The 19,982-nt window shown below is 37.8% G+C and overlaps 1 protein-coding gene across 1 annotated transcript in view; it reads right to left on the bottom strand.

The window, feature by feature from the left end:
* The window catches only part of PCNX1 (pecanex 1), a 219,248-nt gene that overhangs the window by 23,841 nt on the left and 175,425 nt on the right, over positions 1 to 19,982 (bottom strand). The window contains 4 exon segments of the mRNA XM_036737003.1: positions 146 to 376; positions 9,337 to 9,487; positions 17,280 to 17,380; positions 18,175 to 18,405. Coding sequence (XP_036592898.1) covers positions 146 to 376; positions 9,337 to 9,487; positions 17,280 to 17,380; positions 18,175 to 18,405 — 714 coding nt within the window.

Consider the following 19,982-nt stretch of genomic DNA (forward strand, 5'->3'; position numbering starts at 1 on the left):
CAATGGTGTTCTATCCATAGGAAAGGCACAGAGGTTTGTAACTTGTAAGGAGCTCCAACGATCCCAGTGAAACACCTAACTGCAGACCAGCCTCCAGGCTCACAAGACACTTGCACTGACATAAAGCAGTCTCTAAGGAACTTACTTTGATAACTCGGAAGCTCAGGTAGCGCTTATTGAGCATGATGATTTTGTATTCATTGGTGCCATCATCCATGACATGGCGCAGAGCGAGTAGGGAAGGAGAGTTAGAGAGGACGGCACTCCTCCAAGCGGGATCCCCTTCATGAGCTATTACCAGATTTTGTTCATGAGACATGATGGCTTCATAAAGAACAGTAGGGTCATCATACTCATCTGGAGAAGTAAAATGATCCTAAGCAAGGAAAACAACATTTATTCACTTTTTAAAGAAGAAAGAACAACGCTTAATGCAACGTCTCTGGAATAAAAGTTCTTTAGAGGTAGCATGAAAGCAATATTCAACTCCCACCAAGCCACTTACTTACATATAAAACTCTAAGGATTAGCTCTGGAGAACTGGCTTTATTTTGTTAATGTGCCCTTGCTACCCACCAAAGATGATTTTTTTTCCATATGTGACTGTGTTATGACTACTTTTAATGTTAAACTAATCTGACAGATTTGTTTTCTCAAAGAGTATATGATTTTGCATATTAAACAAATGCTCTGCAAATCATATCTCAGCATATCATATATGCTTGTCATCTAAAAACAAATTTTTACTAGGTTTTTCATGATTCCTATGTCAAATCCAGTTAGAAATTTCCCTTACAGATGCATGATTGATACTCATTAGTACTGGGCCAGGGATCCAAATCTGGCAGTCTTCAGTGAGAAGCTGCCTTAGATGGCCCATAGATTCTAGGATCTATGAGGCTCAAGACCAAAGAGGGAAGAGTAAGAGAAGAAGATGAAATTGTTCGAGTGTTTGTTCCTAAACTCAGCTCTTCAGGAGCTTCCCCATTTTCTTCATGGCTACCTATATTCCGTTACACAGCAGTGGAAAAAGCTTCTGTGATGGGAGGAATGAGGTCCTCTTTCCTTTCCTTCCTTTGCTACGTGCTGAACTACACAATGAAACAAAAGGAGACATAGTCCTGTTCACAGTAAGCTATGGACTACTTTGACAACATTCTAACTACAGACAAATTATAAGTGAACTGTATAGAAGCTCAGATGAAAGGGTTAAAACTAGGAGTTGAGGTGATTGTGGAATCCCACAGGAATCACCTTTACAAAGTGTCTGACAAGGGGGTCATCCAATCTTTCAATGAATCAAAAGACATTTATTAAGTACCTACCATGTGCCAGACACTGGCTAAGTACTGGGGAAAAATTTTTTTAATGAAATGGATAGTCCTTACTCTCCAGAAGACCATAATCTAATGGGGGAAGACAACACACAGAAGGAAGCTGAAAATTCAAGAGCGAAGGGGACAAAGATACCAGGTTTGTGGACAGGATGAAGTCTGGAAGAGTATAGGAAATGAAGAAAATGTATGACCTTGTCATCCTCCTTGAATGGAGGTTCTGGGAGGAAAACAGCAGTCCTCAGATTACATGTGAACAGGGGTATCACAGTGGAATTCTTCCTTTCTCACAACCACAAGGGATCTGGTTCAATTTGCCATACTTTCCCACCACACATCTGCTAGTCCACATCCAGCAAGGAGGTGCACCTTAAGATGGCAAAAGGTAAAAGGAAGGAGGACGTCCACCCACTGACCCATTACTAGATATCAACAGCCATGAAGAAAATGAAGAAGCTGAAGCAAAGGTGACTTGAAGAAAAAACAATCCATTACTGATGTTCTCTTATCACCCTCTTCCCCAACACTGAGTCTTTGTGTTTAGACCTCTACAAGAGGGATTCATTATCTGTAGAGTGAGACTGTTCAACTTCTGGACAGTTCTAATTATCAGGAAATGTTTCCTTACACAGAATCTACATCTGCCTGTGTAACTTAAAAAGGTTTCTCTAAGCTGCACTGGCTACAGTCAAGCAGAGCCCACCCACTCCCTCTTCCACACGAGGGCCTTTCACAGTTATCCCTACAAACTTACTTGTATCTAGACTAAACTTCCCTGACACCTTCAATTGATGATTGTGTAGCATGACTGCTGATGCCCTTCATGATCTTAAGCATCTCTCTTGGAATACATTTCGGCTTATCAGTGTGACTCCAAGAGCTGACCACGGCACTAGCATGCGATCTGACCGTGGCAGGGGCACAACTATTTCCACAGGCCTTGATAATACAGTACAAAACTGTAGTTGCTTACACAGCTGCCATAACAAATTACTGACACATAATGAGCTTGCAATTCAATAAAACTCCCAAATCTTTTTCCTATGAATGGCTATGTTTTGGCTTATCAAACACTTTCTACATTCAGACACTGTCATCTACCATTTTAGCTCTCCTTCTTAGGATTGCAAATTTGATAAGCATGCCAATTTTGACTTTCTCCAAATTAATGATGACAGTGTTAAAAAAACAGGGCCAAACACAAGATCCCTGAGGCATTCTACCACAATATGACACTGAACCATTAATGACTACTCTGTAGGTCTATTTGAACGGTTTCAAATCCACCTAACTATATTATAAACTAGTTCATGACTCTGCTATAAGGACAGCATGAGAAACCATGTCAAATACTTTGCTTGATTTACTGAACACTACCTACATATAGTATTCCCTTTATCGACAAGTTCAGAATATGAAAATAGTATAAGGAGCTGTAATTTCATCAACATGGGAAGGTCTCAGGGTTAGTGTTCTTCCACCAATGCAGATTCCTAGAGCTGCTTGAAGCGCAGAAAGATAAAATTACTTGCCTAGGACCTCACACCCAGGGCTGCCCTGACTCCAAGCCCAGTGACTCTCTATAGATTACAGTATCCTGTCTTTAACAATCCAGTATCTCTGTCAAAAAATAAACAGTGAGGTTAGAAAGGCATGACCAGCTGCTGTTGATGAAGTATTATCTCTGCTTGTGTTTGCAGATGTTGCCTAAATATTCCTTTAATAACACATTCTAGAATTTTGCCAGAAATTAAAATTCATTAACCTCTAGTTTGCAGCCTCCAATCTTTCCCTTTTTTGAAAAACTGGCTTAATTTATTTCCCTTTGTAGTGTTTTGGACTAGCTCTGTAGCACTCCAGCTCTCTTGAGGGCTATAATCTTGCAAAGATCTGGAATCATATTAGCCAGTTTTGCTGGTATAGTTAAAAAGAAGGCTTGATTCCTAGGAGACCTGGGTTCAAGTCCTGCTTCAGATGCTTATACTAGTTCTGAGACCTTGAGCAGTTATTTTCCTCAATTTCTTCATCTGTAAAATGGAGGATAATATACTTGTACCATCTACCTCATATTGTGAGAAAAGTACTTTGTAAACTTAAAAACACCATGCAAGTATGAATAATTAGTATTTAGAGTTTCCCCATCCCTTCTCAGGTGACTTCCCTCACAGAATTTTAGTGTATGGGATACTTGCTAGCCTTCCTTTGAAATCTGCTCTCCTAAAACCCTGTGTCCATGTCAGGATAGTTTCAGTTTTCCTTTCTTTTACAATGGCGAATTTTAATATGGAATGTGGAACTCGGACTTATATCCACATTGGCATTTCCACATAAATTCTACTCTCAGGGTGAAAATATAATTCAGAAAAGGAGATTCTTTCATTGTTTCCATCACCTTTTAAAGCCTAAAATTATCATTAAGGGAAGCCAGGAAATTATTAGCTGTTTAAACTTTTGGCAGAGAAAGAGTTCCAACAGATGTTTAGATAAGAGAAAGTCCCCCATCACTACAATTATTCTGCTTTTGTGTCACATTCATGTTCTATTTCTCAAATGCCTCATTTATTTCCTTTTTCTGGGAAGTAGTGCGATACAATACCTACAGAGGCAGAACAGTGTAGAAGACAGTGGCCTCCAGTTCAGGAAGCCCTGGGTATGAATCTTGCCTTTGCCCCACACCGGCTATGTGACCTGATAAGTCGCTGCCCTTCTCAGTGGTGTCAGGGCCACCCTTCCAAAACTCTGAGTTACAGAGAAGGTGCAAATCTGACTAGGCAGAGGAGCTCCTCACCAGAAGCTCCCAAAATTTATGAAATGACTGATCAGGTAAAAAAAAAAAAAGTAGTTCCTACCTCACAGGGTTGGAGAGAAGATCAAATTCAAATCAATAAATATTCGTTAAGCTTCTATCTGCAAAACAATTGTGCTAAGTGGATGGAAAACATACACCAAAACAGTTCCTACCCTCAGTCTCAGGTACTTAGTAGAAGTAATTTTAAGAGTTAGAGAGCAGTTAATTGGGGATTTGGGGATCAAAGATTTGTAAAAGGGATCAAATGAATTAGATAATGTAAGTAAAGAACTTAATAAACTTTAAATATCAGCCACGGCTATTATTCTGTCTCAACAATATGCAGTATGATAAAATTACAATACTGCTTCTGATTCTGCGTGGATCAATCTTCATTCAAATGCTTCTCAGAATCCCTCTAGTTCAGGGATTCCTTCACATAAAGGGAATTTCTTAATATGTACGACTGCCTTGTATGTTCTACCCTCATCTTGCAGTCACTGCACTGTAAGACAATAAGAAAGAGTATTAGAAAGAAACTAGAGGACTTGGGTTCAAATACTAACTACTAAAAGTAAAAATGGACCTAATTAAGAGATAATCAGGGAAACTACATTTTGCTAAAAGGTTCCATACACAAAGAAATTATAGCAAAAAATTTTATAGTAAGTTTCTCTGATAAAGGCCTCATTTCTCTCATAGACAGATAGATAGGGAACTGAGTCAAATATATAAAAACAAGAGCCATTCGCCAATTAATAAATAAATTAATAAAACTACCTGGTAGTTTTCAAAAGAAGAAATCAAAGCTATCTATAGTCATATTAAAAATGCTTTAAATTAAATTAGAAATGCAAATTAAAACAACTCTGAGGTACCACTTCACACCTCTCAAAAATGACAAATACTGGAGGGGATAAGGGAAAATTTTATTGTTCAGTCATTTTTCAGTTGTGTCCAGCTCTTTGTGACCCCAATTGGGGTTTTCTTGGCAAAGATACTGTGTAGAGTGGTTTGTGATTTCCTTCTCCAGCTCATTTTTACAAATGAGGAAACTGAGACAGACAGGGTTAAAGGACTTGCTCAGGGTCACACAGCCAGTAAATGTCTGAGGCCAGATTTGAACCGAGGAAAATAAATCTTCCTGACTCCAAGGCTTGCACTCCATCCACTGTACCACCTAGCTGCCTAAGGGAAAACAGGTACACTAATACACTACTGGTGGAGTCACGAACTGCTTCAACCATTTGGGATAACAATTTGGAACTATGTCCAAAAGGCCAAGAAACTTCGTGCAGTAATACGACTTGGTCTGCACCCCAAAGAGAGCAAAGGAAAAACACATGTACAAAGATATTTACAGCAAGTCTTTTTTAACTAACGGGAGCGCATTTTGCATTGATCCTTTTTTTTTTAATGCCAGTACTTCGTTCCCTTGAATAATTTTGTCCACAATAATTTCACACCAGTTTCCTTCCAAATACTCTCTCCTGTTACCTCCCATTACCTTGGCCCTTGAGTTTACTTTCAGTATTCCCTAATAAATTTTATTTTACTACATTACATCCATCCTTCTAGCCTAAAGTTTTTTGGATGTTAAATCTATGGTCCACTGTGTTAGCTACCTCTTTTAGCTTTGTGTTATCTTCCAAATCCACCTAAATATACTACCATTCAGATTACAGTTCTTCATATTTTCTATAAGGATACTGTGAGAGACATTTCAAATGCTTTTATAAAGATGGCCTATGTCTAAGGCATTCCTCTGATCTACAAGTCTAATAAGCTTATCAAGAAAGAAAATGAGGTTAGCCAGTCTCGATTTTGTCTTCATGAAGCCACATTGACTCTTAGTCACAGGACTTGCAATGTGATCAACAATGCCGTCACGTATTTTAATGATTTTATGATTGCCAATACCTGGCTTTGGCAAGCTAGCCTAGCAGTACCTGTAATTCAAAGAGGAAAAAGACCTGTCACTTTGGTTCTGGCTAAAGTTTCTGCCTTAGCTGTAGCTAAGTTATTAGCCTTTGACTCTTTCCTCCAGAATGACAAGTTCCAACTCTCAATGCCCCCATTAGAATTTATCCACAAGTATCAGCATTGCCCTGCCTTTAAAGGGTATTGTTGACTACAGCAAAAGAGGGAAATGGTCCTGGAAAAATGGAGAGGCATCTATACACTGCAGGACTGCACTCCTGGTGAAAGCAGACTCTAAGTGTAGGGGTAAATAAAGCAATCCACCATATTTGCATTCATATTAGAAAAAAAAACCATGGATCTCATAGCTGTAGGTGCTGAGGCTTTCAAGAGGCAAAGATTGAAATAAGGCATTTAAGACACAGAGGAGCACATGAGTAAAGGTACAGGTACAAATTGTATAAAGCATGTTAGAGGCAGACACTAAATGTACCAATTTAGTTGGTGCACAGGTGAGTAGAGAGATAAAAAAGATGGGCAAACAGGTCAGTACAAGAATCTTTAATGTCAGGTTAAGGAGCTTGGACTTAATCTATTAAGCATTAAGAAACAATGGAAGTTTTTTTTTAATTTTTTTTTATTTGCGGGGGAAGGCAGGGCAATTGGGGTTAGGTGGTGTGTGGGACGAGTGAAGACCTCTCATAAAAGGGAACAAATTAGATAAATAGAAATAAGTAGGATAGTGAGTCCCATTTCTCTACTTAGATATTTTCCTTTCTGTAAAGCCATTATCTCTACTCAGATGTTTTCCCCTCCACAAGCTTAGCTAGTGACCGTAAGGCCCCCGAGGTTAAGAACAGGTCCTGTGTATTTACCTAATGGCGAGAGGCCTGAAAGAAAGAAGGGTTGAGGTGAATAAGTCAGCAACCATAAAATTCTCTGAGGATAAGGATAAGACACAGGATACTCACCCCCTGTACATTGACCCCAAGATAAGAGAACCTCCATTTGGGGAAGAATGGATGAAAAGCCGAAAAGCCAGGTGCAATATAGATGTGCAAGATTAGTTAGGTATAAGAATGATGGGAGGCAAGGTGTAAGGATACTGGGGATATCCGCCATAGCCACAGATGTGAAGATGAGGTAACTAACAACTAATTCCTGCCTGTCACCGATAACCGAACTGTTTGTTTAATCGTCATTGTCATTGTTATTAAGACAGATTTACTACCTTGAGATTGATAGTAGAATGAAACAAGGATGGTGGGAAGTTTATGACTGTCACCTGCTTGTAAAAAAATAACCATACTGTTTGTTCCTTGCCATTGTCCCTGGGTAGATTTATCGCGTCTAGATTGTACCCTCAAAGCTTACGTCTGCAAGCTGAGAGGAAGGAGGTTGGGAGGGGGAATTGCGGTTAGGGACCTATATAAACACCCCAATTTTCTGTGTCCAGCGCGCTCTGACACTGAGATGACCCCCAGTCCTCTCGATGTCCGGGTTGCCCTTTCCTGCAGGATCGTAATAAATTTTCCTTTCTACTTTCACCTTGAGATGCCTCTGTTGTTAATTTTTGGATTCGTAAAATCCATCCCACACAGTGGCTTGTCCAAGGTCACACAGGTAGTAATTGTGTCAAGTGTCTGAGGTCGGATTTGAATTCAGGTCCTCCTGACTCCAGGGCCAGTGCTCTACTCACTCCACCTCACTGCCCCTACAATGGAAGTTTTACTAGACCTAGAGAGTAAGATGCTCAAAGCAGCATTGCAGGAAGCTTAATCAGACAGTGTGTACAGAGTGAAGACAAGGAGTCTAGTTAGGAGGCTGCTGAAAATAGTCCAAATATGATGCTAGGAGACACTGTGTTTAAAATTTCTTCTCTTACTATTTGAGGGATGTAATGTCACCATTTCATAGGAATAATATAATCTGGAGTTTTACATTTGGAGAATTTTGCTTTGCAAAAAATTTTGCATCACACAGTAGATACCTGTAATAAAATAATCACTTGCTTAATATTTTTCTCCCCCAAATTGTTTTAACCTGAACTACCAGTCTTTTACTCTTTTAAATCCCATTTTTGTTTTCTGGCTACAGTCCTTAATTGGCAAAATTTACCTAAAATCTCAAATGGGCTTTTCCTATTTCTAACTGCTATCCTAAAAACAATGCTCCATTTTCACAGAAATTTTTTTACAATACCCTTCATTTTAATAATGCATTTAATAGCAACTAATGAAGTTAACAACTTAATTACAACATTTAAACTATAGTAAAATCACTTAATGAGCAATTCAACCTTTATTCCAAAAGAATAGTGGAGAGACAATGAGGTCTGAGCTCAGCAGATGCATCTTAATGAGCCATATCGCCGTCTCTTTGATCAGACCTGATAACAATGTCAAGTTGAGTTGTTAGAAGTGTCAGAACTTAATTTGGTGGTATGCTCTTTAAATGATCTAGAGGTTCTTAAATGCTTTATTTGGTCTCATCCACACTGTTTTTATTACTCTGTGTAGACTAACTTTATTCAAAGTAGCTTTTATTCCAAGTAACATTTTCAGTGAAATTTCTAATTCAATGAGTGGCTAAGTTCTAATACCCTAGGGAGCAGGTTATATTGTATTTTGAGTTAGCTAACATTCACTCAGGGGAGGGACAAAATGAATTAATGGAAGGAAGAGGGGGGAAAAGCCATTTATTAAGCACTATAATCTAGGTCCTATGCTAAGTGCTAGAGATATAAATGCAAACCAGCAAGGCAGTTCCTGCCCTCAAATGAACTAGAGCAATATATCTAAGGGTTCCCTTGATCCCAGGTTATATGCCACAAATAATTCTTTTAAAATTCACCAACATATCAGCTTCCTTCTAATATAAACCTCACTTCTGAAAGAAAAATGTTAGAAACTACAGAGAATGTATTGTACTACTTAACATTTTTGCCATTCATCAAGACCTCCCATTGTCCATCATTTTTCTTTTTCATGAGAAAGTTTTTTAAAAATCATGTTTCATTTAATTTAGACTGACACATTCTATAAAAGTATCAGTCAAGTAAAATGGTACTGTTACACCTTTAGATGCCATTAAAGAAGTCTTAATAAAATTCAATAATCATTTGGGGTAAGAAAAGAAAGCTGCCTACAACACATTATGACTTGTATTGTGGAGATTTTGTTATGCCAGAAATACATTTTTATTGCATACTGATGTTATCAGCTCTGAAAAGCAGATATATGGAGTTTAACTTAATACTGAGGTAAGGGTAGCTTAAATATCTCATCTTCTTACCTGATGAAGTTTAAGTGACATGCGGATTCCAGGGACTACCACTTTTCTTAGTAATTCCATGTCAGCAAAGATCCATTCATCTCTGATTGAAGAAATACGGAAGTCTCCCTTAAATAAGGCATGTAAGCCATACAGGAACGACTCCAAATTACTGTGATTATTGGAGAGAGAAAGTCATATATTTTTAAAAAATCTCTTCTAAAATATCCATAGAAATTAAAAATTGGTTATGTCTACAACTTTAAACAAACCAAGATAAGACTAAAAGAAATAAAAGCATCAAACATAATAATTTAAAATACTGAACTTTTTTTCTATTTATCTTTAAAAATATATTTGCTTGTGAGAAAACAATTTGTGTATTTACATTTTTTTAAGTTACTTACATAGTGGAAAGACATATATGCTGAGTGAGGGGAGCAGAACCAGGAGAACATTATGCACAATTAGAGACACACTTTATCTGTGATGACTAACTTTGATAGACTTGGCTCTTCTCAGCAATCCAAAGTTCTAAGACAACTCCAAAAGACTCATGATGGAAAAAGTGATTCACATCCAGAGAAAGAATTACAGAGTCTGAATGCAGATTGAAGTAAACTATTTGCTCTCTTTTTTTGTTTTTGTTTCTTCTTTCTCATGGTTCATTCTATTGGATATAATTCTTCTTTACAACTTGACTATTGTGAAAACATGTTTAGTGCGAAGGTATATGTAGAACCTATATCAGATTGCATGCTGTCTTGGGTGGGGAAGGGTAAGGAGAAGGGGGAGAAAATTTGAAACTCAAAAACTTGAGGAACTGAATGTTGTAAACTAAAAATAAATAAATTTAAAAGGAAAAAAATACATTACATTTAAAAAAATTACTTACATAGAAAGCAGTAGAAGGAAAGGTAAGTATATAGGAAGACATGGGGCAGCTAGATGGCACAGTGGATAGAATGCCGGACCTGAAGTCAAGAAGATCTAATTTCAAATCCGGCATCAGACACTAGCTGGGAAACTCATTTAACCTCTGCCTTCATTTCCACATCTGCAAAATGAGCTGGAGAAGGAAATGGTAAGCCACTCCAGTATCTTTGTCAAGACCCCAAATAGGGTCACAGAGTGAGACATGACTGAAACTACTGAACAACAAAATATAGGAAGACAAATAAATAGAGGGTGAGTTGAATTTGAGGAGCCATTAAGATAACATGTAAGGCACCTGGCAAACCTTAAAGCACTATGCAAATGCTAACTACGTAAATTATGCTAGAATTGAAAGGAACCTCAGTGGCCATCTTGTTTAATTGACAGCCCAAAAGAATTTAATCTATAACATACCTGACAAGTGGTCATAAAGTCTCTGCTTCAAGTTACTCTAAATTCAGAAGCAACGCATTTCACAGATGTGGAATAGTTTTAATTATTGCAAAGTTATCCTCACATGAAGTTAGATCTGCCTCTTTGTGACTCTTAGACATTGCACCCAAGTCTTCTGCATGACAGTCTTGAAGACAACACTGTTGTCCCTCCAAATCTTTTCTTCTGAAGGCTATATATCCCCAGTTATTTCACTTTTTCCTTTTGTGACATGGCCTCTAGGTCCTTCCCTATTCTGCGTGTCCTCCCATGGCCACTCTCTAGCTTAACAAAATCCTTTCTACACTGTGGGATCCAGAATGAACACCACATTCCAGATGTTGCAGTGAGTCTCTCCCCTTGCCAAAACATCCTCTCTCACAGAACTGCCAAAAGGATATTCCTAAAGCACAGGTCTGTGTCCTCCCTTGGTTAAGATGCTCCAGTGGTTCCCTATTGACTCCAAGAAGCAGTAGTCTGACATTTAGAACATTTCAAAATATTGGCCCCACCCACCTTTTCTTCAAGTTTGTCACACACACATTATTCCCCTTTAACTAGGTTGGACTAGCCAGACTGGTCTACTTGGTTTTTTGGACACATGACATTTCCTCTCTGTGCATATTTGCACATATTGCAAAACAAACCGCCTTCACTTCAGCCTCTTGGAATCCCTAGCTTTCTTAAAAGTTCCCCCTAAATCCCATTTCCTATACCAGCTCTTTCCTGACACTCCCCTCCACACCATACTACTGCTATCTCCTGCCAAAATCACCTTCCATTTATTTCATGTTTTTGAGCAAATGTAAATGCTATTGTTTGAGGTGGTCTCACCAGTGAGATTATTCCTTTCTTATTCCTGGAAGCTATGCTTCTCTGCTTGTAGCCTAAGAGGCTATTAGTTTTCTTGACCATCCTAATATCCTGTTGACTCACACTAAGTGTGCAGTCCAAGAAACCTTCCAGGTTTTTTTCAGACAAACTACTAACTATTCCTGCCCCAATTCTATGGGCTGATGATTTTTAAAAACCATCTTCAACCTTGTTCCTTATTTAATCTTTACTCCTTTCAAACATTCAACAACTTATTAAGCACTTACTTTTTCATTTTATTTATTAAGCACCACTGGACATGCAAAGAAAAATATAACAGACCCAGTGCTCAAAGAGCTTATATTCTAATGAGGGAACTGAGAAGAGAGAAGATAAAATATATTCACAAAACTATAACAAAAGTTACAATATAATCAAGCTGTATAAAAGGATTCAGAGCGGACGAGATTAAAGATTGGATGGGGAAAGACTATTTCCAGGGAAAACTTCATAGAAGCTTTGAAAGAATAGAAAGATTATAATACCATAAAATTTATAATACTTAAAATAATTTCTTTGTAGGGAAACCTTTTTCCATCTAGCAGGTAGATGGCATAGTGCATAGAGCACTGGGCCTAGAATCAAGAAAACTTGAATTCAAATCTGGTCTCAGACCCTGGACAAGTCAGTTAACTTCAGTCTACCTCAGCTTCCTCAACTATAAAATGGACATAATAGCACCTACCTTCTAGGATTGTTGTGAGGATCAAATGAGATACCTGTAAATGCTGCTGTACAGCTTAATACAATGCCTGGCACTTAGAAGGCACTTAATAAGTGATTGATGGCCACATACAGAGCAGCAATTTAATTTATTTTTTCTTTCTTAGAAGTAGAAACAAAATATTCAACTTGCTCAATTTTTAAATTAAGAAAAGGAATCATAAAACTGAACTCAGCGAGAACAAAAGTAAAATTATGTTTCAGCTCTAATAATATGGAAGGTGTTAGAAGTGGACGAGAGGAGATAAAGGGGGAATGAATGGAAGGAAGGGTAAAGAAGGAGAAAATGGAAGAGAAAAGAGAATGACAGGAGAGAGAGACTGAAAAATACAAATCAATCTGAATGGGAAGAGAGAGATACACAAAGAGAAGAAAAGCAGAGGGAGAGACACAAGAAAGCAGAAAAGGGAGAGAAACACAGTAATAAGGCTGAGTAGGTTTTGAGGTAAGCTATTTGTTCCAGCTTCTATTCTGTTAATCATTTGATCTGGGGAAGGTGGTAATCAACTTTTAAAAGAGAAGAGTCATCTTTTAATAATTCTTTTATAGTATCTTATAGGAGAGATTTTAACCACTCTGTACTGATTCCTGTTGTAATTCCTAAAAGTCTCTCCTATGGAAGCTATGGAGACTTACTTTCTCATTGAAAGAGAGTTGTAGTAATATAGTAATCTGTACAACTGTGAGGTACTAATCTCTATGGAGTTAAGAAGAAGTTAAGTGCAGTGTTAATACGTGAGGAAATATGAGAAATTGTGGAGAGTGAGGTGGAAAAGAAAAAAAGATAAGAGACATTTCTTTTATCATGCTAAGAAGCTGGAGGGGATTCTTGCAAAGAAATTTTGTTATGCTGAGTAAACTAAATGGTATGAGACTATGGTTTTCAGAAGGGAACATAACACCTCTGCATTACAGTGAGGTTTAAAACGGATTCTGGTTGTGATTATTCTCACATCTAAAATATTTCAAAGAATTATCTATGTTTTATTATTGATTTTATTGTTAATAAATCGTATGTTCATTAACTATGATATTAATTTAGCCCTAGGAAATTAAGGGATTTAATATATAAAGATGAGTACTATTCAAATAAGAGGTTTATTAAATTAATAATATTAAGCACAAGGGTGGGGACTAGGCCCAGTGCTCTATGCACTATGCCATCTGAGCTTAGTTGATTGGGAGACATACGTTGAAATTTTATTAAACAATGAGCTACGTGAGTATACCCCTGGATAACCCTAGATCTCAAGCTGACATGATTAACTAACCTGGTTACAATTGAGGAGTATTCCTACTAACCTTGTTAGACTATACTTTGACTACTGTATTTGATTTATGTAAGAAAACAGGACCTGGCCCTGTGATTTCACTGATATAGGATAACTCCAGTATGAGCAAACTTTCTAAGGCAGGATAGTATTTTCTTTGCTTCTATTCTTAAAGATTTACAGTTAAGACTCAGAGTACTAAGAGGTTAATGGACTAGATGAGGTTCACACACAGATAATGTGTGTCAGGGACAAAACAAGACCTGGACCCAGGTCTTCCTATCTCTGAGGCCAGCTCTCTATCCACTCGGCCACACAGCCTTTGATATAAGTAAATACAACAAAATAAATAGAAAAGCCAAATAATTATATATTAACTCCAGAAAACTCTGATGTAGCCTAGGAACTAAAGGAGTGGCCCCAAGGTAACCCTACAGTTTTCTTCTATAAGTTTAACAGATAAGCTAATTTCCACTTTGGAAAGCAGGGGAACAGATGAGAGAATGAAGAAGAAAGCCTGGCAACAGCATGTTGCCTAGTGGAGAGGGGAAGGACAAATAGGGACCATATCCAAGGAGATAATGCTCGAATGAATTGCTCTAGCCAGGAGGGAGGAATGGTTTGGCCTTAGACCTAAACTACATAGGTATGACTTCCACATTGCACGAGTTAGGGGAAATGGCAAACTTTGATCTGAAAAACCCACATAAAAATTTTTGGCCCTCCCTTCATACGAGAGAAGTCTGAATTATTATGGTATTAAAAGATAAAATATGCTGATAATACTATATGCTGACCTGCAATGTATTGAAACCACAATGGAGAAAATCATGATGTGGAAGGGATAACTATTTTCTTTCAGGATAAGGCATTCACTGTTCTTGGTAATAAAATGTTTGCACGTTGATGAGATGAGTCAACATACGTATACAGAGTTTTTTCTCACCTAAAAGAACTGTAATTTTGTATTTGGTGAGCTACAGTCAAGTCTCTGAATGCTCTAATCTATTACTCAATTAAATTAAAAAATATTCATTAAATATTTGCTGTATAAAGAGTACTGTGATAGGTGCTGGAAGAGATAAAAAAATTTTGACAAGTCATAATCGCTCTCTTTAGGGAACTTATAGTCACGTAGGAGACAATGATAGCTTGAATAATCTGAGTACATGCTAAAACAGAACACATAAACAAAGGGAAAACAAATTACTATGTGAGATCCAAGGTATAAAAGTTCATGAAAAATGCTAGTAGAATCTAGATTTAGGAATACAGGATGTGGGAGGGATATGATTGGATATTTAAGGACAAAGGAAAAAGTTCAGAATAGTAACTGTGGAGAATAATAAATGTTTGTTGAATGAAAAGACTAAAAGAAGAAACTCTAGGACTGTGGAACAATGCCTATGTTCTCAGGTTAAGAGGAATAAGTTTAATACAAATATATTCAATACTCTAATTTATATTTAATTTATTTCAACAAACTTTTATTTCTATGTGCAAGGTTACTATCCTTGGAACAGAAATATGAAGAAAAGTATTTCTATGTGTAACAGTTTTAAAAGTCTGGATCTTTTTGCTGCTCTTATGATTCAGAATATATGGTAAGGGAAAGGGGTGGCTATGGCATGGAGATGAGAAGGAAGAGAAGTTAGAAAAAGTTCCAATAATCATTACATGGGGTATGTCACTTTTAGTGGAAAGAGGGTGACTCACAGAAAAATCCTAACGAAAATCTACAAAGGTATTCCTCTGTATATTTTCTCACGCAATCTCTGCATTCTAAGTAGCGTAATAAATGAAGAGGATCCTACTTTCATGCGTGGTCCTGGAGGGGCAGCCCTCCTTCATTCCATCCCTCTCTTACTTCAGCTCTCTTCTTGTTTTTTATCTCCCTTTCGATAGGGGCTGGTGTTAATTTTTTCCCCTTTTTTTTCTCAGGGGGGGAAAGGCAGGGCAATTGGGGTTAAGTGACTTGCCCAAGGTCACACAGCTAGTGTGTCAAGTGTCTGAGGCTGGATTTGAACTCATGTCCTCCTGATTCCAGCTCCGGTGCTCTACTCACTGCGCCACCTAGCTGCCCCGTTGTGTTAATTTTTAACCTTAGCTTCTGTTTAAAGAAAAACTTCCATTTCTTGGTAGAGGCCCAAGCAAAACATGGTAGAAAATTAAACCAGTATATTTGGCTGATTAAAATGTAAATTATCATAAGTAGTACTAATACTTGATTTGCAGTAAGGAAGACCTGAAGTTCAAATTCTACCGCTAACACTTAACAACTGTGTGACCCTGGGCAAGTCCCTTAACCTCTGCCTCAGTTGCCTCATCTGCAAAGTGGGAGTAATACAAATAGCACCAGACTCATAGGGTTGTCGTAAGGATCAAACAATATTTGTAAAGCTGTGGTCAAACTTCAAAGCGCTGTGTACATGCCAGGTGTCAATCTCCCGCTTGAGGAGTTTACGTAACAACATGTACGCAGGAGGGATAGCGACATCGGCATAGAGGACAAAGTGCCAGGCTGGGAGTCAGGAAGGCCCAGGGTTAAAATCCCACCTCCAACACTTACTAGCCATACAAGCCCACGTGTCACAACTTTGATGCGTCTCAGACAAATGCCTGCGATCTCTCTAAATCTGAGACGGGCCGTGATCAGCACTGGTGGAAAGGACAGGTGCTTCGTGTTTCTACATGCCAGAGGGAGAGGGCATTGTGAAGCGGAGGGGTGGGCAGAGGATGACATGAGGAATCAGCAGTGACTGTAAAAAGGAAGTGGCGCCTCAGCTAAGTCTTAAAGGATATCGGGGAGGCTAAGAAGTCCGGATGATTAAAGAATATATTATTTAAAAGGGGAAGGGGGGAGAAATTTACATGCTAACTCTATTACATATTTAAAAGGAATAGCAAGTTAGACAAAAGAGATTCGCAGTTTCATGTACAATCTTTTTATTATATCTTATGGAAATGTTTGTTCTATTCCATAAACTAAAAATAAAATAAATAGAAAACAACAAAAAAAAAAGGGTATTATATGCATGGGGAAAGCCTGTGCAAAAGCACAGATGGGAAATGGCAGGCCAATTTTAGGAAATCACAAATAGGCTGATAAAGCATGAAGGTAGTGTGTGTGAAGGCAAGTCATATGAAATGTCTGAAAATGTGAAAGACAAATTGTGGAGGGCTTTAAGTGACAGAATGAAAAGTTCACATTTTATCCTAGAAAAGACAGGAGCCACAAAGATTTTTGAGTAAGGGAATGACACAATCAGCCCTGTATTTTACAAATACTAACTTCACAGCTATGCAAAGGAATTAAAACTCCCATTTTATTTTGAGGTACAAAGTAAATCACATTTCAAAAATTTCTATTGATAAAATGGTCGTTTTGGTATACCTAAAGAATAAGAAAGACAGGTTTAGATTTATTTTAAAACAAGAGAACATTTACTACAGAAAAATTAGAATTAGTCTTAATGTTGTTACACTGTACTGTATAGTGAACTGGATAAATATCATACTATGATTATTTAATTTTAAAAAATTCTTATCAAGCACTCAACCTTTGACCATACCCTTAGCATGAATTTCATAATTCATATGAACATTAACTCTTTCTAGCTACTGGATTTACATTAAGAAAATAAAATACTGACACACTTTCATAAAGAGATGATATTCACATATAATCTATCCCATTGTCACCTTAAAAAAAAAGAGGCATTTTCTTACCTAGACATATGGTGGGCAGCAGTGCCTAAAGCTCTTCGCCCCAGAACACAGAGTCCATAACAAAGAGTTACTAGGGAGGAATCTTTATCTGCATCTAGTGGCTTTGAAAAAAGTGAAAAAATGTTAGAGAACGGACCACTACCGAATAACTCAGGCCGAAGGGAAAGAACACTCTTAGGTAAAAAGGGATGTAACATAACAAATGGAATTCTCATTTGTTGTTTGGCTTCATCTTCAAACAAAAATCCTAATAAAATTAAACTTAGCCCTAAGAAAAAGTGAATCATTAACATAAGCCATGAATACTTTGGGATCCATAGATTTAATCTGGTGCTATAAAAATAAAATACAATAAAATCATTGTCTTATAATTGACCAAGTGGAAACTTTTGAAATCAGTTTTTCTTAAATAGCTCCCAAGAGAAATATTGATTCCAATAATAGGTGAATATATTTTTACTATAATAAGGATTACTGAGAAAGCCTGGCTTATGACAGTTTTCGATGACAGAAATACTCAATTTATCTATCATCAGATAGGACAATGAAAGTAAATTTAAGAGCACATTTCACTTACTGTACCCATGACCAACTATAATATGCATATAGAATACTTTGTCACACCCTTAGAAAAAAACAGTAGCACTTCATTATTCAATAAGATACTTTCAAGAAACAACAGTCAGGGTTAATAGCTTGGCTATTCTAATTTTTCTCATGAATGTGAAGTGTATTTAACTCCCTTAATAACCAAGTATATGGGTCCATGATGAAAATACACTAAAAGGTGATTAGCTTTAAATCCAACTTAATTTCACACATATTTAACAAATTTGTGTGAGCAATACATAGACGAGAAACCTGGATAGGAGGGTGCATACTCCAACACACTTACCTTTGCTCTTCTAGAACAGCAATATTCAATCCAGTTGAGGTAAATCACACAGAAACTCTCTCTGGATATGCCTGCTAGCCGATGATCATAATCTTCATCGATATTTGGATTAAATGTAGGGTCCACATCAACATAATTGCGGTCAGCACACAGGCGTAGTCCTTCCTGCATTGTCTCATTGGCCAGCCATTCCTCTAGTTTGGAGGATGTTGTAACATAATAGATGATGCCCTAAATTGCAACAACAACAAAAAGGTTGTAACATAGCAAAAAATGTCTTAAAATGCAAAAAAAAAAAATGAAGACAGTAAGTATCCACCATGTACAAACGACTTCTCTAAGCACTGAAGATACAAAGAGTACCATTAAAAAGCTTATATTCTTTGGTTGGGAAGGAGGGAGGAAATGCAACATGTATACTAGATGAATCAATAATAAACAATTTCAAAAGACTGAGAAAACACTAACAACTGGAGGGAATCAGAAAAGGCCTTGAGTAGGAGGTGGCACATAATTTGTGTTTTGAAGGACACATTCTCAAAAGGATTCTAAGAAGTGGAGGTGAGAGAGGAGTAAATTCTAGACATGGGGGAAACACCTGTGCAAAGGCATGGTGACAAGTGATGGAATGTCAATGACAGGGTATAGTCCACTTTGACTAGACCTAAGCATGCATGAAGGAAAAGTAATATGAAATATAGATGGAAAGGTAAGTGGAGGCCATGACATGATGAGATTAAGACACTAAGCTAACAATTTTCTATTTTCTCCCAGAGTCTAGAGAGTAATAAGTAGATCAGTGATGTGGTCAGACCTGTGTCTTAGAAATGTCAAGCTGGCAGCTATATGGAAGATGGATTAGAAAGAGGATAAGACTGGAAGCAGAGAGACCAATTAAATAGGTGGCTTTAATATAGCCTGAACTACCGTAGCAGCAGTGCAAGTGGAGAGAAGGTGATGAACAAGAGGGATGATGAGGAGATAGAACTGACAAGACTTGGTAGCTAACTGGATAGAGGGAGCCATAGGAAAGAGCCAAGGATGGCCCCGAAGTTACAAACCTAGGTGACTGAAAGGATGGTAACATCTGCAACAGAAATAGTTTGGAGATGGGATGGGTTGGGGGGAATGGTTTGAGATATATTTAAGATGTCTACAAGACAAGCAGATGGAATCACCCAACAGGGGTGGTGATGAAGGACTGGAATTAAGGAGATTATAATTGGACATATAGAACTAGAGAACAGCTAATTGAACCTATGGCAACCAAAGAGATCAGGAAGGAAGTGTAGAGGAAGAAAAGAGCACTTAGGACAGAGCCCTGGGAAATTAGGATGATAAGCAAAGGAGACTGGGAAAGAATAGTAAAAGAAGCAGGAAGAAAACCAAGAGTGAACCCCTTCTTTTCCCTTTCAAATCTTCCTACACCTTACCGTCCTTCACATATTCTACAATTCAGCAATATTATAGTTTTCTGCCTTTCCAGTTGTCTGACGCCTCATACCTCTCTCCCCTGTGTACTCTACCACCAGCGGCACTAGCCTCCTTGCTGCTATTTCTTGCACACAACACTCCGACTCCCAGTTTTGGACATTTTCACTGGGTATTCCCCCATTCTCCCTCCTCATCTGTGTCCTGGTTTCCATGGCTTCCTTCAGGTCCTAGGTAAAAATCCTACGTTCTATAACAAGCCTTTCCCAATTTCTCTAAATGCTAGTGACTTCCCTCTAAGATTATCTTGAATGTATCCTATATGTACCTTGTCTGTATGTAGTTGTTTGCTGTTATCTATTCCTTTGTCTATTGTG

This window comes from Trichosurus vulpecula, chromosome 8 (assembly GCF_011100635.1).
Source record: "Trichosurus vulpecula isolate mTriVul1 chromosome 8, mTriVul1.pri, whole genome shotgun sequence".
Lineage (NCBI taxonomy): Eukaryota > Metazoa > Chordata > Mammalia > Diprotodontia > Phalangeridae > Trichosurus > Trichosurus vulpecula.